This window comes from Fomitopsis serialis (genome assembly GCF_022376445.1).
Source record: "Fomitopsis serialis strain Sig1Antser10 chromosome Unknown B0H18scaffold_155, whole genome shotgun sequence".
NCBI lineage: Eukaryota > Fungi > Basidiomycota > Agaricomycetes > Polyporales > Fomitopsidaceae > Fomitopsis > Fomitopsis serialis.
The window spans coordinates 60,024-83,805 of record NW_025955115.1 but is presented as its reverse complement, the minus strand read 5'-3'; the positions used below and the strand labels follow the sequence as shown (position 1 = coordinate 83,805).

General features: G+C 55.1%; 2 protein-coding genes across 2 annotated transcripts; both read left to right on the top strand.

Annotated features, from left to right (window-relative positions):
- Positions 1 to 2,000: 2,000 nt before the first annotated feature.
- Positions 2,001 to 4,575, top strand: B0H18DRAFT_959750 (uncharacterized protein; the record flags this gene model as incomplete). Its single annotated transcript, XM_048042853.1, has 12 exons — positions 2,001 to 2,117; positions 2,176 to 2,355; positions 2,617 to 2,789; positions 2,845 to 2,979; positions 3,133 to 3,176; positions 3,206 to 3,308; positions 3,341 to 3,432; positions 3,591 to 3,649; positions 3,680 to 3,874; positions 3,930 to 4,178; positions 4,410 to 4,476; positions 4,532 to 4,575. The coding sequence occupies 12 exons, from the start codon at positions 2,001 to 2,003 to the stop codon at positions 4,573 to 4,575; spliced, it is 1,458 nt and encodes a 485-aa protein (XP_047886651.1).
- Positions 4,576 to 13,103: 8,528 nt separating this feature from the next.
- On the top strand, positions 13,104 to 23,515 carry B0H18DRAFT_959749 (uncharacterized protein; the record flags this gene model as incomplete). Its single annotated transcript, XM_048042852.1, has 39 exons — positions 13,104 to 13,272; positions 13,357 to 13,612; positions 13,677 to 13,974; positions 14,030 to 14,347; positions 14,399 to 14,956; positions 15,397 to 15,577; positions 15,634 to 15,762; positions 16,049 to 16,147; positions 16,259 to 16,322; positions 16,381 to 16,517; positions 16,572 to 16,682; positions 16,834 to 16,900; positions 16,957 to 17,043; positions 17,266 to 17,350; positions 17,438 to 17,511; positions 17,562 to 17,769; positions 17,986 to 17,993; positions 18,067 to 18,236; positions 18,657 to 18,731; positions 18,865 to 18,995; positions 19,102 to 19,171; positions 19,241 to 19,601; positions 19,920 to 20,001; positions 20,191 to 20,226; positions 20,305 to 20,488; positions 20,521 to 20,534; positions 20,623 to 20,905; positions 20,970 to 21,191; positions 21,236 to 21,373; positions 21,425 to 21,615; positions 21,654 to 21,887; positions 21,936 to 22,313; positions 22,365 to 22,589; positions 22,641 to 22,799; positions 22,857 to 22,924; positions 22,973 to 23,065; positions 23,120 to 23,370; positions 23,421 to 23,477; positions 23,505 to 23,515. 39 exons carry the CDS (start codon positions 13,104 to 13,106, stop codon positions 23,513 to 23,515), a joined length of 6,282 nt encoding a protein of 2,093 aa, XP_047886650.1.
- Between the last annotated feature and the right edge of the window lie 267 nt (positions 23,516 to 23,782).

Sequence of the window (23,782 nt, the reverse complement as noted above, 5' to 3'; positions counted from 1 at the left end):
ACTCGATCGCAGTGTCGCGATGGGAGGGAAGGCGCTTTCACGGGTTGGAAAGAACCTGCTGAGGTTGGGTGAGTCGCACGTTGCTGTCTCCTTGAATTTGAACTCACTTAGTAGCAGGGATGAGGGCTCCGTAGGCTGTCGCATAGATACGATCGGATACTTGCTGTACTTCTAATTGAAAACCGGGATGTCGCAGGTGGGGACAGTGTCGCATCTGTCGTGCGACCAACTGAATCAGTGACTTGCTTTAGCCACAGGGACATGCAGTACGATCCACAAAATGCACTGCTATTGAACAAGCAACAGGGGAGCGACGTGGTTTCGCTCAGTACATGTCTCACTGATGACATTCGATTCATTGTAGCTGGCCCACACCATCGGTTTCCGACATACTCGTCATCCGGTAGCAGTCCTCGACCGTCCTCCCTTAAGTGATGTATATCTTTGGTGCGTACCTAACTTGCAGCACTGGAGAACTCACAGGCATGTGAACGACAGTTTTAGCAGATCGCTCTTTGAGGAGGAGGGGGGCCGGCAACATATGCAGACGTATGGACCTCAGCATACACTCCAAGGTAAACACGACGCTACTGGGTCCATTGGTACTAGTGGGTACTAGTCCGTAATTGGTTCTACATAGATATGGACGTCCATCACCATCTTTAATGATAACATGACCCCACAACTACTTTATGGAGCACTGTACTGTCAAAACACGTCGCGACACGAATGTGGAGGTTGTGAGGATAAGCAGCGTCTTTGCGACAAAGGCAGCATTTTGGGCCCGCTTGTCGCTCATACTACGCGACAAAATGCGAGTCGAGCGGCTTGACTACCGGTCTTCCGAAGCTATTCTTCCAATCGGATCGGAAACAGATGGCTTGCCTCACCAGCCGTGATGTTGGACTGCATCGCTCGCTCGCGATCGGACCCTGTATCTCATTGTCGGCACGTTATATCACAATACTCGTGCCTATCATTGCGCTAGGCGCCTATCCTGGTAGATTCAGTAGTAGATAGCGACGGCCACTGTAGTACCATGCCAATATGTCTGCCCGTGGATAACGTCTCTGCAGAGGTTTCATGACGACACTCATGTACGATGCGTACGTGCATCCCAGGCTAAGACCGTTCTCTTCATTCGTCGCTGCAATTGAACGGTGAATCTCACGCGCGGGTGTGGCCGTGTTCCACCGAGACATTTATTCACCGATAGTCATGTCGCTCACTCGTCTGGCAGGCGACATGCGACGCGGACAGAATGCACGACGTCAGTCATCTCGACGTGGTGTCAGGGAAACCCGTCCACCATCGGATGGTTCGAGTACGCATTCGGCACATAAGCATCATTTTCGGCTCATCTGGATTAGATGAAAATGTCTGTGTGCATCACTGCTTACTTAATAATGGAAGCGGGCTTTGGCTCGCCACTGAGCCATTTTGCGATACACACATGCTCGCGCTACGTCGTTATATCTTCGTGCTCCCCCGCTTGCTACTCGAGAGGTACATATCATGGATGTAGACTCACGACATGCGGAACGACACAGAAAGGCACAAAGAATGGACCACCGAGTTCCATAACCTCTCGGTAAGACTACAAAGGACACTCGATTCATACGTCACTTCTAATCATCGCGGACTGTTGACTTGAATGTATCACATAATTACATGTACCGTGAACATGGATAACTCAGATAGTGTCGGTGTCGCCCAAACGTTGTCGCTGATAGCTGTCCACCCTGCGTCCTCGTAGCGTACAACAGCGTCGAATGAAGCTGTAGCGGGATGAAGACGCCAGGTCGCGTCGTGTTTTCCCTCACGCGACCAGCATGCGGCAGGGGGACTGTGTTTACGGTTAGGCCGATACTCGGGTGATCGGGGGCCAGTGTTACCGGATATGGCAATTACTGATGTCCAATTAATGGCGGGTGTGGCTGCACCGGTTATGTGTACGCTGATCACGTCGTGTGGCGCACTAGCCACTTCTCTTCTCTGACATGGCTACCCCCAAGCCATCCAAAACGGACATATACGTCGGTTGGATTGAGCGACACCCGGTGCCACATGGAGACACGAACATGAAGATTTGGGCGACGGGAATGATGAAGGCTACGGTGAGTCGGGCGAGAGAACACCTTCAAGTTCAGATAGATAGATCTAACCAATGACCAGGTTTTGTACGCAAAGGGGTGTTCAAGAGAGGAAAGAAGACTCAACAATCCGCAGGTGAAACGTGCGGTTGACGATCTAATCATGATCCCGTGGGAGGAAAGGGGAAGCCCCCAATTCTTTGCCTGGCTCCGATCGACGTACCCGGGCATGGAGGCCAGGTTCACGAAATGGAAAGCCAGGGTAAGGGTGCACCCAGTGTCGCACGGAAGGAGCACAAACTAAATCGCACGTACCTCGCAGAAACAAAGGGACATACCGAAGTCACCACCAGGCGTGCCCTCACCCCCACGCGTCGCTTCCCCCCCACGAGTTCCCTCCCCCTCTGCGACACTGGTCTCCTCGCCCCCATGGGTTCCCTCGCCTCCACGGGCTCGCTCCCCCTCATGGGCTCCAGACGCTTCCGAGAACTTGAAGAATGAGACAACACCGGTGGCCACGCAGACGCTGACGAACGGCACGGCAGACAGCGACAGGTGGCAGAACACAGCTTTGTATTATGCGACACAGGAGGAATTGCGCAAAGTTGAAGCTCGTCTCGCGGTCCTGATCGATCAGAAGAAGTGTCTGGAGCAGTGGGTTGAGGAATTGGAAGAATTAGCGGGGTCGTCTGACATGTAAATTCTGTACTACATGCTTGTGTAACACGTATGGCGAGATGTATGTATCCAGACGCTTCGGAATGGCGCAAGAGATGGCGATGCCTACACTACAGATCGCACGGCACATACCATCTACTAAACCTGCTCAGCACTTGCTGTTTATCTTCGCCCACCGTGGGGGGACCTCAATGGTTCGATCCGCGTTGTGAGTAGCGACAGCCTCACAAACTAGTGAAGGTAAACCAGAGAAATGATAGGACGACAACCCCATGATCATCGCGCGAACATCCTCCGAATGTGCTATTGATGGTGATCAACATCATGCCCTGAATTTGGATGAAAGGTGATTATTGCGCAGAACAAGCCCACTGATGGGCCAGGTCACAGTCCAAGTTGGGCAATGTAAATCAACTAGTTTTATGATCCTGTAGCGAATTTGCGCGCCACATTCGCTCAGCGCGAACACAGCGCGGATGGCACGGCGCACAAGGGAAAGTCGGATGACATACGAGCCATTATCTCGCACGACCTGACGTGTGGTTCACTATCGACGCTATCATGATAAGGGGACTGGGGGAGAGACACACGTGGCCTATTGGCGTGCGATGTCACGAAGTCGGGAGGACGATTACCCGCGCGGTACAGATGTCGGTCGTCGGTGAGTCAAATAGACGGATAGCGTTCGAGCGCAATTTTCGGGAGTCGACTCAGGGCCCTCACTAAGGTCTTCTCTATCCGTACTCCCTCCTTTCGCCATGTCATCGCTGGCGCGTCGCTCACCCCTCGACAAATACCTCGCCTGGATTGCGCGCGTAGACATCCCGGATGATGTTGATGGGTTGAAAGCATTGACAACCAAGTTCCAAGCGGTATCTGTGAGTTCGCATAACTGGTCTGACGTGCAGACAGCTGATCATGGTCAGAATGAGTACACCGCCAATCGCGGCAGATCAACGCCCGCAGAGGACACCGCGAGGGTGAACGAAGCTACAGACCGCGTGTGGACCGCGATGGAAGCCAAGGGCACGCCAGAGTTCCACGCTTGGAGAACTAGCACATATCCATGGATGACCAGGGCAATGGAGAAACGGAAATTGAAGGTAGTCTCCTGCGACACGAATCCAATCGTGCATCCTGGTTGAAATTGATTGTCAGAGAGCCGCGGAAAAGCGCTTGGGGGAATCAGGGATGACCGCTACCAACAGCATCTCCGTCGCGCTCGGTGATGACGTGTCTTCGTTGGACGCCAAAAAGAGTGCTGTCGGAGACAGGGTGGCCATCCCGGGCGGAGATCCTTCGATGTCCGCCACTCCTCGACCTATGGGAACATTGTCGGGCAAGCGCAAGGCTTCCAACGTGAATCTGGACGATAGGCCGCAGCAGACTGTGGAGGGCTCGTATGACGTACGTCGGAAATCCCGGGAAATGCAACATTGGTTCTGACATCAGGAAAAACCTACTTGGCTTGGCAAGATATATAAATACTTGACAAGCCACGTGGAGTAGTTCTTAAGTCATACAGTACCTAAATAACTTGGTCAGGTGGAATGTTAGCTTGTGATACATGTAAAAGAGTACCGTTCTTGTACTAATGTATAGTAACACATGTAATGTTCGTTTGAAAGAACATTACAGCTTGTTGCTACTCCAAGAATACTTCCCAAGACACTTATCTTTCCGTTGAACTTCAATTCAAGCAGTTGTCAGTATCCCAAGTGACAATGCACAATGACACAATTGGATTCATTGAACTGTAGTAAGTAGCTTCACAGTTGTATCTACTGTATACTCTGAGTACTAGGGAGTTGTCATTCTATCTACCGGCTTGCCCAGCGCCATTTGCTAACCACCTAGTCGTCCAGCGACCGAACGGCCATCAACAACCACGTACACGTGCTAAGACGAGCTGCCGTGCGGCTAGACGCGTCCGGCGCTGTCGAGTCGCGGAGCATTCCCGTCTGGTGCGAATATGCGTTCATGGATACGTGAGGTGAGGTCTATTTTGATGATAAAAAATGCGTTGCTGACCTAATTCGTCTACCGCGTTATCAACTGGTCGCCGCCCGCAATCGACGTTGTTCCGAAGGACGTACGGAGGACGAGGAGCATGACGAGAGTTGACGGGCAGTGGGGCGGGTGGTATGCTCGATGAGCTCGCGGCCGAGAGTGCGCTGGGGAGCGGATGCCGTGCACGCGGATGTCTATTGCAGTCCCGGACGAGAGACTTTGTCTCACTTCATGGCAGACGACCACCTACATGTCCTGACGCTTGGGTCCCATCCGAAGGAATTCAATCAGCTTCAATTCACTACGCACGGTTTAGCTCCGCGGTACCTGGGCATACGAGAACTGCTTCCGCATCGCCAGCTCGCTGAGACCCGGGCGAGTACCCCGAGTACGCGGTGTAGAGTCGCCCTAGACAGACAGTCTGAGTCAGTCAGGATCCCGACGACAACGTAGTCGTACCTGGCGGCCCAGCGCCCACACCACCCGCTGACCGTCGGCCAGGTCGGCGTGCGTATCGCCAAGGCCGCAGCCCGATGATTCTCCTGCGCGCGGTCCAGGGGTCGCGGGCGCGACCCGGAGCGGAAAGGCCTCGTTGGTGAACGTTTACCTCCCCGATCGTGAGCTTCCGGACGGCACTGCGAGCGGTGGCGCGAGAGCACGCATATACCCGTCAGAAGGAAGAGATTTGCTTGACTAGGGACGTCGGAGAGAGCGATCGGTCGGTGCGGGTGGAACGGCGATGACTGTAGTTGGATTAGCCCGGTTTTGCAGTCAGCGACCGAGCTGTTGATCAGAGAGAGGTGGAGGAAAAGACTTGGGAGGAGAACGCAGAGATGTTCGGACGTGGGCGGCAAGATGGGAGTAGACGACAAAGTCCACTGGCGTCGACGTTCGCTCGCTCGCCTGCTCGATAGTGCAGTTCAATGTATTCCAATAAGTAGCGCACTCAAAAGATCACACAAGTGAAAGGAATTGCAGTGTTTTAGCTTCATTATATTTTCGTGAGCGCGTTAACACTACGGCCAGCCTATGTTCACCTATATAACGGAAGACGCAAGACCCTATAGTGGAGAGCCCTAAGCTGCCATGTACAACTATAGATAAGGTACTTTGTATGGTATTGATACAGTGCATGCAAATATCGTGGACAGGTAATAGGAGACGAACATGCGTAACAAGGTTGGAGACAATGCACAAATGAAGAGTTCGCGGCAGCAGAGGCATGAGAGCGGGCGGGGCAATGCGAGAGCGACGAAGAAGAGAAACGCGCCACGAACCGGATGCAAGAGGTCCTATGCGAGAGCACGGTGTCCGATATAATGAGCGACGACGGCCGCCCGCGCGAGCAACGACGCGGCGGCCGGTTGGAGGAAAGCAAGCATGGGAAATAGAGATATCATGGCGCGCGACGGGCCTACCACACGCACGGCGTCGCGTGGGCGTACCAGTCCTGGCCCTTTGCCTTCTTCGTCGCCGAGGCGCGGTCGGTCGATATGGCGTCGGGTATTGAAGGCGAGCCCTTCTCAGGAAAAGAGTCGAACGTGTTCGACCTCGACAGCGACCGGCCCGTTTGCTTCTGCATCGGCGGCGGCACGACGGCGGCGACGGACTCTTGCTCGATGGCGTGGGGCGTCCCGTGGGTGCTGTGCGAGGCGATGCGGATGTTCGCGTCGACGAAACCCGGTGGCGTCGACGGCGATGCGGACGATGCCGGGCTCGTCGAAGTCGAGTACGACTGTTCGGGCGTGTCGGGCGTGTCGGGGCTCGTGGGCGGACTTGGGTACGCCGTGCTGGCGTCGACAGGCATGGGGGTGAGCTTCGGTGGCGACGTCGAAGGACGCGCGGCGAAGCTCGGGGTGGTGGTCGACGTGGCACCATACGCCGTATGGCGTCGTCGACGGTACTGGTGTCGGCGCAGGTGAGGGGAGCACGTACGTGGGGTATGGCCCTTGGCCCTTGAAGTCCCTCCGCACCTTCGCCTCGCATTCCTTCAGCACTGCCGGTCCCTGGCCGTCGATGCTTCATGATCATGACTTGTTCGAGTAGGTATCGTCAAAGATGACTGGAACGCGCCCGACGATCCGCCGACGATCCACGGCGGGAAGCTGCGCTGTTAGGCGTTGGAGGAGGTAGAGGGCTGCGAACGTCACCGAGGTGTGCAGTCACATTCTATGGAGGGTGTGGGCGAGAAACACAGCGAGAGGCGGCTGTCGTCGCAGGACAGGCTACCACACGCACGGCGTCGCGTGGGCGTACCAGTCCTGGCCCTTCGTCTTCTTCGTCGCCGAGGCGCGGTCGGTCGATATGGCGTCGGATATTGAGGGCGAGCCCTTGGCGGGAAACGAGTCGAAGGTGTTCGACCTCGACAGCGACCGGCCCGTTTGCTTCTGCATCGGCGGCGGCACCGCGGCGGCGACGGACTCTTGCTCGATGGCGTGGGGCGTCCCGTGGGTGCTGTGCGAGGCGATGCGGATGTTCGCGTCGACGAAACCCGGTGGCGTCGACGGCGATGCGGACGATGCCGGACTCGTCGAGGTCAAGTACGACTGCTCGGGCGTGTCAAGTGTGTCGGGGCTCGCGGGCGGACTTGGGTACGCCGTGCTGGCGTCGACAGGCATGGGGGTGGGCTTCGGTGGTGACGTCGACGGACGCACCGCGAAGCTCGGGGTGATGGCCGACGTGGTGCCGTATGGCGTGTCGACAGTACTGGTGTCAGCGCAGGCGAGGGGAGCACGTACGTGGGGTATGGCCCTTGGCCCTTGAAGTCCCTCCGCACCTTCGCCTCGAACTCCTTCAACGCTGCTGGCTCAATGTTGAGTTGCCACTCGAGGTACGAACACATCTCGCGCTCCATTTGGTTGATTTTGCGGAGGGCAAACATACCCTGGCCGTCGACGGTCCACGATTTGTTGGAATAGGTCTCGTCGCAGATAACCTTGGACGCGATCATGAAGGCCGAGATGAAGAGACGGTGGCCCGACGAGCCGCGGGCGGCGGGGAACCGCGCTTTTAGGCGTTGTAGGAGGTAGAGGGCGGCGAATGTCACCGAGGTGTGCAGTCGCATTCTATGGTGGGCGTAGGCGATAAACAATGCGAGGGGCGGCGACGGTGCTGGCGGATTGGCGGTGGATAACGGAGGGAGGTCGGGGCACGCAAACAAATGCGTCACGAACCTCGCGCAGAGCTTGGCGGTCTCTTCGTGGCCGTAGTACGGGTCAGGCTGGAGGAGTACTGTTAGTGTTCGGTTAGGTTGCTACGTCAGAAGGGTTACTCACAATGCCATGGTGCGCGCTATGCCCGCTGGTTCCACTAGACGGCGCTGGCGGCGGTCTTGAGGTAATCTTGCTCGCTCTCCGGAAAGGCGAGGGGTGGCGGGCGGCAGAGGGACCTGAGACAGCAGCCATGATGGGATAGTAACAGAGCGTCGAGACGGAGCCACAGAGAGGCGCGGTGGCGGTGGGCGACAAATGGTGGCGGCGGAGGGAGACTGGAGGGGATATAAGTCAGCACGCTCGGGGTATGGCGACGCAGAAGCCTCGGAAGGGGTCAAGCAAGCGGGCGTGCGTACAGCTGACGCATGGGCGACAGAAGGCCCGCTGGGAAGAGGCGAGTCACGAACCTCGCGCAGAGCAAGTTGATGCGCAGGTGGACGCGCGGGGCGAGTGGACACATGATCAGGCGGAGGGAGAAGTGGACGGACGGATGACCGGGCGGATAAATGACCGGGCGGACGAACGGACGGGAGTTCAATATAGCTCGGTATTCCGATGCATGAGTACCAGAGTAGTCCAAGTGTTTGACGGTTGTAGTACTTAATGATCTTGTAGTGTACAACGCAATCATTATTCGTAAGGCTACCATATTGTCTGATACGAGTATTTACTACTCCAGTTGTTCAATAGAAACTTACTGGCCTTGTCAAGTACCGTATCCGAGCTCCAGTCTTGTGGTACTTGTGCAGGTAAGTCGATGGATGTAGGCTTTGGAAACTTCGGAATCAATTGACAAGACTGACGGATCGTTCTCAAAGGCACGATCTCCCCCGCTGAAGTCCCGTCTGCTCTCAGCGGCATCTTCTGGACATCGTACATCATGTGTACGGGGTCCGCTGAGGCCGGGAGCTTAGCGAACCATTCGACGTAAGCCAACGGACCTTCGTGAGCCCATTCCTCCGGTGCCTGCATCTCCGCCATCATCCCATGCTGGCGTATCTTCTGAGGTAAGCGGAAGATCACCTTCACCCTCCCAATTCTCGTACCTAGTCCCAGTCAGTAGTGTGTAAGTATGAAATGTAAGCATGAATACGTATTCTGAACTCACCTTGGAGCCCCGTTGCCTCCGCCTCGTCGCCTTGTAAAACCACTACGGTGTCGAACCTTGCTGCGTCTGTTCCGCAAGCCGGTTTGGCCTTGACAGCGTCGCGTTCTGGCTGAGTGTCGGTGAGTGGAATTGTTGTGAATTTGAAGTTGTGGAATACGTCGAGACGGGTGAATGGTAGGTATGAACTTGCCATGTCCAGTTCCTTAGGCGTAAGTCGACGGCCGAGTTTGAGCGAATATATATATTGATTCAGGGCTTTGGTGAACCCGCGAGCGTGGTGTCTGTCGGCGATCGACTGAATGGGTTGCTGGACGACAGATGGATGCTTGGGCATCATGAGACCGGTTCTGGGTCGGTGCGAGTGGGCTTCTGGAGCGACACCAGAGTCGTCGGTGTTGCCAGAGTCCTCTCGAAGCCTCTGGCGAAGCGTTTCGAACATCGATATCTTCTCCTGGCGGTCCAACCACTTGACCATCTGAGGGCGTGCGTCGCGATGATTGGAAGCTCGCCACGCCTTCTTCGCACAGTCGATGTGCAGCCGTTCGAACATTTCGGTATTGTAGTTGTCCGTCGTCCCGAGGTTTCGAATAGAGTCGATGTAGTGATGGAGTGAATGGAATTTGGGGATGTCGAGGTGCTCACGGATGCCGAGGGTCTTCAAGATCGATTTGTGCTTGTGGTAAGTCTTCAATGCGTTGTCCATGTACGACAGGGTCGTCTCGTCGTGAGTTGGATACTGCGCGAGATAAATGAAATCGAGGAGCGCGCGGAAGGTGTGGATGATGGCGCTAGGGACACGACCTACAAGACACCCCAAAAGGATACGAGCCATGTCTTTGCGCTCGCTCCCGGACACCTGTGAAAGTGCGGAAATTCCGTTCTTGAAGTGCCGGGTTCCGTACGCGGGCGGAAGACATCGAATGCGTGCGTCGAGTTCCTTCTCGTCCATGACCTCGCCGCACCATTCGACGACATGCTTGAAGACTCCCTGGTAGAGCTGGTGGAGGACGTCGGGCGTGATGCACATGTGTATGTCGGTGAACGGTAGGTCTTTCCAGAAGGGCTCGACGACGTAGCCAGAGACGTTAAACTCCTTGCACGCATTGAAGAACGGCGTCGAGCCCTTCGTCCCTTTCGCCTGCGCCTTGCGTAACACATCCAGCGTCCACAGCTGTCTACGTGGAGTTCGCGGTGAGTCTTCCCCAAGACCCGACTCCGGGCACTGGCACACGCTACACGTCCCGTACTTGGTGCAAGTGACCAAGCACTGTTCGGGGTAGTCTGCGACGTACGACGCAAGAACTGGGTGTACGCGGCGAACCTTTCCGTCACCTCCTGTAACGTCGATTCCTTTCTTCCCCGCCTCGATCAAAGGCTTGAGTATCATCTTGACAGACGAGTGGAAGAGCTGCTGCACCAGAGCGCGGTGCTTGCGCTCGGTGAGCCCAGTTGAGTCCACTTTGTCTACGGACAAGTAACCGATCAGTACACAAGCGTGTTCCGAGGGCTTACGTCGCAGGGCCTTCGGAATGTTGCCGAGAGTCAGATAGACAGGGTAAGCCGATTTATTGCCTGAGAACTGCGTGAGTTGAGTTTTATCCGTCGAGATGATGACCGGTGCCAACGCTGCGCCAGTCGGGAGGAGACTCTGTATTCAAGGTAATGTTGGTCATCGTCTTTGACTAATCAAAATGCGACTCACCTGTACCGCGTGCCACCACTTCCCCGTCCACATCTCTGAATAAATACGGTTCTTCTTCGACGTGTCAGAGAACATCCAGCTCGGCCGGTAAACGATATGGTCGGCGTGAGCGGGATTTCCAAGTAGAGCCTTGATGGCTTCGATTATGTCGCGGAACTGCAAGAGGTGCCGTTCGCCTGGCCGATCCTTGAACGATAACCATCGTTCCTTCCACCGCGCTCGCTCCGGTAGGGAGTCAACCTTTTGAAGGAGAGCTCTCGTGTTATGGTAAGACAACCCGAGTTTCTCCTTCACCTGGGTACTCAGTCAGACTCTGGAGTTCGCACAGATCGCAACAAACGCACCGAAGGTATTTTAAGGAAACGGTCTACAGCACCCTGACTAATACCCTCTTTGACGCACCAGGACGCTATCTCCCAGTCCGTTTCGGATTCGAACGGCTCCCACAGCAATCTAGGAGACTCGTTTTCATCTACGGTAAGCAAGCGTGTCAATGTTTGATTAGCAGCTCTGCAATCAGTACTCACCTGTGTCTCCTTGCCTCTCCGAGTCCTTCTTTTTCCTCTTTGCAAGATGGTGGCGCCACGCCTCTTGAACGGTCTGTCCATCGCCTATGACCTTTCCGGCTTTCTCATCTACTACTTCCACTCTTGCGTCATCGTCATCGTCCAGTGCGATGGCCGTGCGTCGCGCGGGTGCGGAAGAGGACTCCCCAGTGGGTGCTGCGCGACTCGGGCCGGCTGTAGGGACGAATATGAGGTCTTGCGCTTCATCCTCGTCCTCGTCCTCATCTTCGCTCCGTTCTTCCGGCTCAAACACTGCGTCTGATTGAACGAATGACGGTCCAGTGAGATCGTTATCGCGTTCATCCAGACCTTCACCTTCACCGTCACCATCCGGTTTCCCGCCGTCCTGAACAACCCCACTTGATGTGCTAGCTTCCGGAGCAGGCGATCGAGGACGTCTTTCAGAAGGTCAGTGACAGTTCTGGAAGGTAATTTTTAATATGTACTCGCCTCCGATTAGCACCCGCCTTCGGCTTCACCGTTGCACCGCGCTTTGCCCTACGGCCAACGCCCTCCTCATCCTCACTTCCAGAGTCCTCCGAATCAACGAAGATTTCACGTAGTTTCCCCTTCTTGTACCATGCGCACTGGCGGCTGGTCGACTGGTGAGCCATTAGGCCTTGCGTAGTGTCGAAGTAACCGTAGCACGCCTCGCAGGTTTGCGCGAACAGGTCCTCCAAGCATCGCGATCTCTTGCCCATGGCCTACTGACCGTGGTAAATCCGAGAACTGCACAATATCAGGTTGTACCTCCACTCACCTGTGTTCGCACTGACCTGCTTCGTTTTGCTGTTGAGAGTGCGTTCTAAGGTGAGTTTTTTTGGGTTCAGAAGGGTGCCGTAATATGCAGGCAGAACTGCGGCGTTTTAACGCCAGGGCGAGCGTCTTACGTCGCTCAGGGTCAGGCATGCTTGCCTCCAAGCACAACGTTCTTGACCCTCCGCCTGCTGTTTCTCTGTAAGTGTGAATCACCTCCGCAGACCGTTCTGTCCTGGTGCGTGTCTGATCTGTTAAACTCACCGTGCGCATACCGTGCGCATACTCATCAACTGATACCGCGCTGGAAAGGTTTTCAGCCTCTGCTGCGTGCCTAACGCGAGCACGACTGTGCTGGATCCTCTACACTGAGGTTGCAGGTGAGCACACAGATAACATCGTGATTCACAGAACATACGGTGTGCAATAGTGCTCTTACTTTCACCGGTACGTGCATTCGATCCACTATTGACTTGAAGGGCCTTCCTTATTGGGATGATTGCGGCGACGCCGCAATCATCCCCAATAAGGAAAATACGCGCACCGGCCGCATACTCTGTGAGCAGTGCGTGCGTTGTAAGGACTGTTATGTGCGAGCATAGATTGGGCTTCCACCTTTGCCGAGATGGGGGGTGCGCGCAGCTGTCAGTTGCACACGAGCAGCACTGGCGCAACTGAGGTGATAAGCCGGACAAATCGCCGTCCTTGGCAGAGCCAACAAGGAGGCAGCGGTATACGGAACGCACGCGTGGACGTATCGTCATTGGACGATACACGGTCTAATTGCGAGGCTTCTTGCCGACTTCCTCGAGCTCGTGTTCAATACGAAGCCGGCATTCTATGAGGGACTGGGCTGCCGGCCTTGGTGGCTAGATTCTAGTGGCGCCCATGGGAATATTGTCGGTGTCCCATCCCGAATCCCGTGTGTCACATAACACGCCTTCTTCCTGTCAGTCCCCTCATACTCACGATTCACCAATGTCCTCTTTACGCTACGTTCAGGGTAGCGGTCCCCACATCGCCTCTCCCGGTGTTGCATCCGGTTCAGACGACGACCACGTCACTGACTACAATCTCTCCCCCAGCTTACAGACAAAGCCTCTCCCTACGGGTACCCACTTCTATACTTGGCCAGCAGACTCGGAAGGTAAGTACTGAACTCCTTATCGGAACGCATCACCGTGATCTCACGTACCGCCGTCAGCGCCCCTCTCCTCTCCGCCCTCCTCAGCGAGCGGCCTGACGTTCTCCGACCCGGTGATCGGCCCCGAGCACGAAGGTAACGAGCCCTACAACGAGATACAAGACCTGAGCGACCAGATCAAGCACTGGACCCTTGCCGACAAGATCTTTGGCGACCTCCAGGACGAACCAGATTTTCCTCGACTCTACGACACCTACGTTGTGCGCGAGAATATCAGCCCCGAAGATTGGCAGGCCACGAAGATTTACATCGAGACGCACCCTCTGCTTCTACGCTGTGTATCGTAAGTTCAATGCTTACATTAATATATGGCTCATCCGACTGACACGACTGACAATTGCCTGCAGTTTTGTCTACGACCCCGAGATGGGAAAACTCAAGGTCCACTCTCCGTCGGGCCTGCACCAAAGCGTAAACGATTCAGTGCTCGGTCAGCTTTCCGGCAACATCCAAGTCAAACGACCCCAAGCGATCACCATGGACCTCGAGCGCGGCCTCATCACCGACAACGTAGCGCATACGCCTGACATCGTGGTGAGCGTCGTCACGCGCAAGCGCCTTCGTGAAGGCGACATTTTCATGTCGCGCGACGTGTCCGTCAACGAGACATCCTTCACGCAAAGCGAGGACGACATGCTTAGTCAGGTGAGTTAAGAGTTACATCCCATCCGCATCAAGCATTATCTAATCGAACTCATAGCTCCTCGTTGCCATGAAGAAAGAACCCGACGCTGACCAGAGCCCTCTGCTCTTCACCGGCATCGACATCGAACGTCTGCCCTTCATCGATCCCGATCCGAATAGCCCAGACGCTGTGCCGGACGACGGCGGTTTCATTCGCGGGGCCGGAGGTGCCAACGACATCTTGTCGACTGGCTGGAAGCGAGGCGACCGCGTAATCGTTCCGAGACTCAGGGCAAAATGGTTTGTCTTCCTCCCGGAGGATGAAGAGCAACTCGAGTACGGCCTAACCCATCATCACGATTCTCACGACTGGACCGTGTGGGGTTTAGCTGTGGTGAGTGGTACCTCCTTTTTTACGCGCCTTTTAGCTCATAGACACCGTCAGCAAATCCAAGAAGAGTACGAAGCGGGATCGGAGGCTGAGCAGTCGCTGCAACAGGTGCTCCGTCGGTGGGTAAAGGCCACCATCAGCATACGCGAGGCAGCGCACAGCCAGAGGATACGCGCGCTGCTCAGCGAGGCTGATAAGACATTGGCCGATGACGTCATCAAAGAATTGGAAGGACTCCTCCTGAACCCCCCCGACTTCACTGAGCCTCCCGTTCCCAACCCCATACCTTTCTTCATAGAAGACATCTGGGGCGGCGCTCGGCAGAAGGCCCACGACGATGTGAGCCGCCACATGTATCGCGCCGACAACAATCGTAAACCGCGAACAAAGTCCATGGAAAACGAGGAATGCCTCCAAATCCTCAACAGCCTCAAGCGCGTGAAGGCCCATCATGAGCAGGACGGGGACACCGACGTGCTCAAGAACTTTCGAAAGAGACAACGCATAAACACTCCTCCGCGAAACCTGTCGCCCCCTCCCCCGCGTCGTGTACCAGGCCGCTTGAAGGCTGAAAATTTTGTGGACGAGTCAACGGACGATGAAGAACCGAAAGTGCGCAGCGGAGGCTCGGCGAGGTCGTTTGAGCTGCCGAGACCTCTCGCCGACACCAACATTTACTCGCTGGCCACCGGTCGTACTCTGAGGAGCGAGGCGAAGAGGGATTAGGCGTTAGATGCGGAGTCAGGAGAAGGACGGTTGTTGTCTACATATCTATCGGTTGTGCCCTCATTCTCTCACGTCGCTTTGACATCGTCCCATCGTTTTCCGTCTTCCATCGCTTTCCATCGCTGTGTGTAGTATATGTCGTGTTCTGTCGCTTGTACCATCCTATCGTCTCAGTTTGTGTTGAGCTGTCTATATAATTGTGTGGTTCATTCTGAATGATGTTCAAATCAAATACTGCATTCATTCGGCCCTCACGAGTGTTGGGCGCCTCTCGTCAGTATCGCTACACCGAGCATCTAGTATTAGCTCACTGCTTTTTTTCTCAGCTCACATCTACTTGGATTATGGCCGGTTTCAACAGCGACAATTGTTGGATCACTATTGACGAACAGAATTGTTTGATCCAGCTGCTGAGCAACACTACGCATCTCAACCAAGTCTTGGCAGGCTTGCTGGCACGATTACAAGGCGTTTCGAATGTTCCCAAGAACCCTCCGATTGAGACAGGTACTTATAACAATTGACTTCGATGCAGCGTCACTGATCAACGTCTCATTGTACAGTGGACCCTGGCAGCGGAACGTCCGCTGGGTCTTCTCGGTCTTCAGTGCCGACTCAACGCCAGACTCGCGCGCAAACTCGACGGCTATGGAATGAAGTGCAGCATGGTAACACCGCAGACAATGGGGCCGGTGAGCTTAATCTTTTCTTTATTAGCGGTCCAGTATTTGATGCCAGTACTCTGAAAAGTGACCACTCAGGCCGACGATACCTCGGGCCCCGGCACGGTTGGACCAACCAGGCAGACGCGGTCACGCCATAGAGTTACTCAACCACCGTATGCTTGCCACAAAAGCAATCCAGTCCCCCGATCCTCTCATCGCCGAGATGTCCTACGCCGACGGTCCCGCTCGCCGTGCTGGCGCGGAGGTTTCAACTTCTCTCATGCGGGCGCCGCGAATCTGGTATGGGAATCAGACCAACTAACGGCACCGTCACAGTCCTCGAAGGCCACTGTTCACAATTTCTTCACGAAGCTCACAAGCAACCTGGCGGTTCAGGGCGTTGTGGACTGCTGTAAGTCCATGCACGTCGGCACTGTCTCAGTAATCGGTTCGCAAAGTTGTGCGGCCCGAGCAGACGATTCTTTGACCAACCTCACCAAACGATGCGCAATGGCTTTGAAAGACGACGCAACCTCCGACTTTGTAGTCATGTTGCGACTCATCCAGCTTGCATGCCGCTGTAGCGAGTACGTACTATGCCCTTCTGTTTCTTTGTTGATGAGCTTACCAATGTCCTTTTGCAAGCTTGAGACAGGCTGAACCCGGCCTCACCAATACCGACATTTGGCAAGCGGAGCTGGAGGAAAAGAAGACCGTCGCGAAGAGAACATTCCTTGACTGGATTGCAATGGGTAGCAAATTTGCATTCGTGGCGGGAGGAGGTAAGTCCGGTAGAAACGTCTTAGATGAGTGCTAAACAAGAATGAATCGGCCAGGCTCAGTGTATCTACTAGTCATGATCGCCATCCAGAACCTCAGGGTTCCTTTGGGCGCGATTGATGGCCATTCCGCCCAGGACATAGGCAACATGCTACGATGGCCGGATGGTAAGCATCTTCAGCCTGAGAAGAGCGGTCGACTAATAAGCACACAGACTCACGGACGGGACGAATGGTGAAGGACACGGTGATCCCAACTGTATCACTCGTACAAAAGCACTACCCGACGATGTTTGAAGACCTATTCCCAATGTCTAAGACAGGCCGACCGACCTCTACCCTTGTCCTGGATCGCAACGATGTGTTTTTGACACTCTCAAGTTCAAGTAAGTCGCTATCCGAGCAGTGTAAGTTAACATTCATATGCTCACAACTCTTACAGTTCGTTCAAACTTGTTCCAAGGATGCATACTGCTTGGGAGCCTTGCAATCAAGCCGTCCTGGTCGATTCACCTGCCGTTGCAACGTCGTCAGTGCAAACCCTGCAACCGGTGGATGACAGACTGGATGGGCCACCATCACACTCTCCCCTTCCTCCTCTGTCTCCCTTATCATCTCTATCGTCTCTGTCTCCGGCGCAGACGCTACCATCTCCGCTCTCTCGTCATAGTAGTTGCGCCCCGGAACCTGTTCCATCGCCACACGGCCAACTCATTCTCACGTCCTATGACGCTCAAACCGACACAAACAGACGGTATCCCGCCCCCCGTGACAAGGAGCAGAACATAGCGTGGACAGAGAACGCGCGTTCACTCGCTAGCAAAGCGAGTGCACCAGTAAGTCTACAAGATTTCGACGCTCAGGTATAGTGTCCAACACAGATATTCCCTTGGACGTGGCTAACTGCAGAATATTTACCCAAGCTTCAAACTGCGTACACAGGCGGGGAGAGAGCCCATCCTGAGGCTTACATTCGCGTGCCAACGAACACGATAGTGTGCGTAACATTCTCGTGTTTGTTGTGCAATAACTCACCGTCTCTAGCAGGGATGTCCTAACCATTCGAGGCGTGGATCACTCGTTGGTTGCCAGCATCTGCACGTCGATGCCGGATACCATGAAACGGACTCTAATCGACCGTCTCCTTGCAAGCTTCAATTCAGACCCTTTCAAGACTGCAGACGCAAACTCAGCGACCGGCGAACGAACATTTGAAGCGATCCATTTCTCATGGTACAACCGTCACTGTACACAGGTATGTACCTCAGTGATCTGCAGCTGGTCGCTCGTGACAACTCTTCGACAGGGACATTCTGCGCCTGCGGACATCCCTCCCGCTCTGCTGAGCAGAGCGGGTTGTACTCAACCAACCATGGTCAATTTTTACCGTACATGTCGAGGGACATGGAAGACCACCAGACAGTCTACCAGTCCCTCAAAAGTGTCTTCGCAGACGTGTTCGGTTGGATAGATGACCAGGTAAGCAATGCAATCTTGAATCACAATGTGTGTGGGTAACGTATACGATTTTAGCTTCAAATGTTCTTGCCAGGGGAATACGAACGCTTGAAGCTACGGCCGCTATTCTACCTGGTAATAACGTCTCGGTGGTCAGCCCGTTCGTCGGACTAGTGGTCAACCTCAACGTTGTCACTCGAGCCCACAGAGACAGCAAAGATGACGGTGTATGCCTTGTCTTGCCAATTGGTGAATTTGACGGCGGTGAGTTGTGTCTTGTGGAGCCAGGCCTCATCATTCCACTTCGACACGGTGAATTTGCCGTCTTTCCTTCCTGCGACTTCACACATTTTAACATGCATTATACTGGCACTCGGCATCCATCGTTTTACAATCAGACCGGGAGATGTGTAAATGGACTGCAGACGATCGTAATGGCTGGGTTTCCAGCAATCACTTCAGATAGACACATTTTTGTAGTAATTCTAATACGTGGACTACTAATTCAACAATGAGTACTTGCAAAGACCACCGTCTTTCGCTGTGCCTCGCTCTTTCTGAATCTCTCATCTGCAACGCTTCAATGAAGGGCGCCAGGCGTGGTCTCGTGATCTGCAACTTGATTCGCTTCTTGTGTCCGTTTCTTATGTCTCATTTATCCTCTAATTTGTATCGTTTCTTCAGCTGTCCTCAACTCTCGTCCCTACGTCTCTCGCGCGGACAGCCTGCAAGACGCCTACCAGGTTGAGCGGAATTACCGTGCGCCCCGTCGCCAAATCGCCGCTGCCCCTCCCACGGCAAGCTCGGAAAAGCTGATACGGTCACGCCAACACGCGCGGCGAGGCTGCCAGAGGAAACACCACCCGGTTGACGCGTGCACAGGGACATCTAGACGCACTCAACGAACGCACTCAACGAACGCGCCCACGGCGGAGACGGGCAATCATGTGGAGGGCTGCGCTAGGAAAGCTCAAGTGCGAAAGGAAGCATGGTCGGATGGAGGCGCGAGGAGTAGCAAACAGAGTAAGCACTCCGGTTCATTACCCTCTACCGTCACCCGTACCCTCGCGTTATGCGCCCCCGCTCTCGTACATTGTGCACCGCGAAGTTGCTATATGCCGACCGACAGACTTCCCAGCGCGAACGCGAGCTGCAGCTCAGCCTCTCCTCGTATCCTCACCTCAGCGCCTTCCCTGCTGGTCCGTGCCCCCGTGCATACCTCACCTAACCTTTACGCCCATGTCCGGCACTGCCGCCGGTACCAGCAGCAAGTGCAGCAAGACTTGCGCCACTGGACTCGCTGGCTGGAATCACTGGCGAGACTGTCCGCGCCTCGCATGACACTGCCAGTCTCGGCGGACCGCCACGAGAGCATCCAGGCGCAGTCAATCATCTCTTCTCTGTGGGCCTCCCTGGCGATCTAACTCAACAGGGGTCTGCGGAAGATGCTCGGCTGCTCCCCACCTCTGGACCGTTCACGCTACACCACCCGCCGACCCGACTGCCTTCCCAAATGCACTCTCCATTTGACAACTCACTTGGCTGCTACGAACATCTGTCCTGTCTGCTCGTGATCGCGCTAGCAATCCCGATCTCTCAACTGCCCGTAATCGTCATCCCTCGTGCGCCGTCAGCCCGTCCCAGATAGCTATTTGCGCGTGCCATTCGGTAAGTTGGCAACAGCCTGCGCCCTCTCGCTGCGATCGATCGACGGAGATCAGCTGCTGCTCGACGAGCATGAGCGACCGTGCCTAATCGGCGGGTCTGATCACTCACTCACTTTGGCTCACTCAGACACACTGTGGCCACCGCCTTGCCTTCGCTCGCCCACGCGTCCGTGCGGATTGCCACGCCTCCGTGCGGATTGCCGCGGAACCATTGTGCGCCGGTGCTAGTCCTGTTGCCTACTCGGCGGGTCTGATTGCTCCCTCACTTTGGCTCACTCAGACGCACTGTGGCCTCCGCCTTGCCTTCGCTCGCCCACGCCTCCGTGCGGATTGCCGCGGAAGCATTGTGCGCCCGTGCGCCGGTGAGTGGTCCGGTTGCCGTGTCTTAACGCGTAGCGAACACAATAGGTAAGGCCATCATTGACTGCTGGTGGTGGGCGGATGATAGCTTGTACAGTAGCAGAAAATAGTGTAGTTGATCGTCGGAAGAATATGCTTGCATTATGCTTGTGTTCGTGGTGCCTCAAGATTACTTCATCGTTCCGTTCCAGCGAATGGTTGCGGCAAATGAATTCTTAAATCTTGAGGTAAGTAAGGTTCTTGAAGCTGGGACCTCGCAGCCTGCACGTCAAGTTTCGTAAGGCTTACGTAGATCAACTGTGTAGTTTCTATTCAGCGCTAACAACACCGCGTCTCCGAAGGCTTCCAGAACTTCAACCAGCCGCGAATCTCATGTGCTCATGCCTGCGCAGTGCGGTCCCATGCTCGTGCCCTTGGCTTCCATCATCCTCCGACCAGGCTCGCACTACTGCTACGACCAGCGGAAGACTTCCAGAACCTCATCCCGCGGTGAGTCAGAGTCCGCTCACACGGTGCGTCAGAGTCCGCTCACACGGTGCGTTATCTGATACCTATTTTCACCGTTCAACACTCAGCTCTCGCTCCCAGTGAATGTACTGCACCTCTGAATGGCTACCCGACAGTCTCTCCGCAATGCCGCACGCCAGTCTGGCGGCCAGCCGACCACGAAGGCTAAGACTGGTCGGGCTGCTGCCAAGTCAGCGCCGGCTGCTAAGAAGGCAACCGCCACGAAAGCCTTATCGAAGGGTGCCGCGGGCTCCAAGCGCAGCAGGCTGGAAACACCAGAGAGAGATGGCCAGACCTCTCAGCCCGACGTTCTGTCCCCGTCCGAGAAGCGGACGTATGACAGGCTGAAAGCGAAGATGGAGCAGGCCGAGAAGCAGGCGGCCGCCGAACGTCGAGCCAGTGAGTGCCCAATTCACATGGGTTGGGATGGACGAAACAGAACTAATGGCTGAACTGACGATAGACATTCATAAAACAAGCACCGCTATGTTGCTCGCTGAGAATGCGTCTGGCGGAGAGGACGACGAGGACGAGGATGAGCAACCGAGGCGTAAGAAGCTGAAGAAGAACAAGGAGATCAGGTCCAGCGATGATGAAGAACAGGACGAGCTTGTCGAAGAGGAGGAGGAGGAGGCAATGCAAGTGGAGCCCGAGGAGACAGAGATGGACGCTGCGCCTCCGCGCGGTGAGTCCGATACTAGCTGACATCTCCGGCAACTACTAATGCAGCTCGATCGCAAGCCAAACCTAAACCAAGGCCTGCGTATGGCAAGAAATCGACGGACAAACCTGAGGTTGAGGATGATCCAGACGACGGGACGCGGCCGACGCTCGACCCAGACGAGCGTAGCCTTGCGAGGGCTCTCGGTACGTGGGTATTCCGTTAGACGGTCAGCTAATCTGTGACTCATATCGTAGGTGAGAATCGCTCGTCCTCGGCGAAGGGAAACAAAGCTTCAAAGGCGAAGCAGCGGAACAACCGGGATGACCGGGACAGTGCGTCCGATGACGGCGAAGAGCGTCGACCTGCTGTCACACAGCCGGCCAAAGGCAAGAAGGTGTTGCGCATGGACGCTGTCGTAATTGACTCACCTCCAAAAAGGGTCAAGGTGCGCATTGATCTCAGTAGATACTTATTTTGACGTAGATTATGCAGAACGTGGTCGACAAGAACAAGGGCAAGGGTACAACGATCGAGAAGAAGAAGAAGCCGAAGAAGCGGAGCGACTGGTTGGACACCGACACCGAGTCGGAGAACGAGACGGGGACAGAGGTGGACGAGGTGGAAGAAGACGACGAGCTCAGCAGTGACAGCGACGAGGTGTCGGAGGAAAGCAGCGAGGACGAAGGGACGGACGAGGACAGTGGGGATGACGTGATAGTAAGTCAACTGTCCCAAGTCCATCGCTCTAACCGCCATGTTCTGCAGGTTGTCAAGGCCCCTAAGGGCAAGACCCAGCGTTCCAAAGGCAAGGGAGGCAGACGCAGCCGCGGCAGCGCGGACAGGCCAAAGTCTGAAGGTCGTCGCCGTGCGCAGGCCAGGGACATCCCGGAGACCCTCAGGCCGGTCGTTACGTGCTCACAGATGTATCTCCGCCTCCGCCTCTCCCTCAATCATGCATGGACCGCCGAGAAGATGCAGAATAGCAGCCAGCTCCCCGACAAACACAGGGTCATCAAGAGAGCCCTGAGGGATGCTCGCAAACATCGCGCCGAGGACGGTAAGAAGATAGCGTACCTTGTCAGTGGGTTCAAGACCCTGAGAGCGAAAGGCAACAACAACCTTCGCAAGATGGTCGCCAGCGTTGTAAGTACGTCGGTTCAAATCACACCATACAATCTTAGTCTCTTTTTGCAGGTATGGACGGGCGCGTCTCAGCTCCGAAACGAGGTCAAGAAGAAGGCGAAGACCGTCGTCGACAACGCTTACGGCCTCGGCAGCCTCTCGACGCAGCGGAGAGTCGCGGCTGCAACGTTCCTCCTCAAGTCCAACACACAGGGCAAGTACTCGATGCAAAACTTCATTTTCGGCGACATCGACATCGCCTGGCAGTCGGACGAACCTCATGAGGTCGACATGAAGGTATGTCAGTAGCTAACTACTGTTGATGTGTGCACTTGAAGTGACCCACAGGCGAGCGTTGTGAACCGCAAGAAACCGTTCCAGCACAGGGCGCTGTCCGACGTCATTGTGCAGCACTGGTTCCACGGACACAGGGACACTGCGTCGGTCGCGGCGTACGATCGCTTCAGTGAGGTTCCCGACAATCTCATAGCCATCGTCTGCAACGCGGTAAGCGGTGTTCACCTTCGTGCGCAGTGCTGCCAATAATTGAACAATGTTTCCTAGATTGAGGCGGCGTTGGTGGACATAGCCACAGGGACTCATCAATTCTCTAACAAGCTGTACGCTCCTAAGTGAGTTATATCTCCGTCTAGCTGTGTTTATACCTGATGCGTGCATAGGTGGGGCAATGTCATGGGGATCTTGGATCAGTTCAAGCACAACGCACCGGCGGCATACCAGTTGCTGAAGGAGATGATCTGGACCAATGTCAGGTAAGTTTATATTCTGGCTACGGTCAATAAATGTGTATCTAACTGTTGCTCCAGTGCCCTAGTCGACGAACACAAAGCCCCGAAGAAGGACGCGCAAGATGATGACGACGCCGGTAGCAGCATTGGCGAGCAATTCATCGCTTGGAGTGATATCGAGGTCGGCGACACTACTGCGACAACAAAGGCTGCGAAGGCTGCCGCGAAGCCGTCGTCTTCGTCTGCGAAGGCCGCCACGAAGCCGTCGTCTTCGTCTGCGAAGGCCGCCACGAAGCCGTCGTCTTCGTCGTCGACAAGGCAGACCGGCAGTAAGTTTGTCAGATCAATTCATGAGTACCTAACAACAACACACATGTAGATCGTCGTGCAGCAGTTGAGCCGGAGATCGACGCTGAAGGTTCTGCTCCTCATGACGGTGAGTTCATCTGTACCTGAAATACAGGGCCAAACTGATCAACATTTGTGCGCTGATTTATCCAGAAGAAGGTCCCCAAGACCCCTCCGATGATGCGTGAGCCCCAGCATCTGCGTACCTCAACCAATGCCCATTTCCTCGGTGAGCATGCTTTGCATTCATTATTCTAGATTCAAGAACGTTGCCTGACCAGTCTTTAGAATATCTACTACTGGTACAACTGCATGGAACAGGGTTGGGGCTATCTATGTAGATCAGTGTTATGTCATCTGTCGCCGTGTCGCGCTCCGTCGTGCTTTGTATAA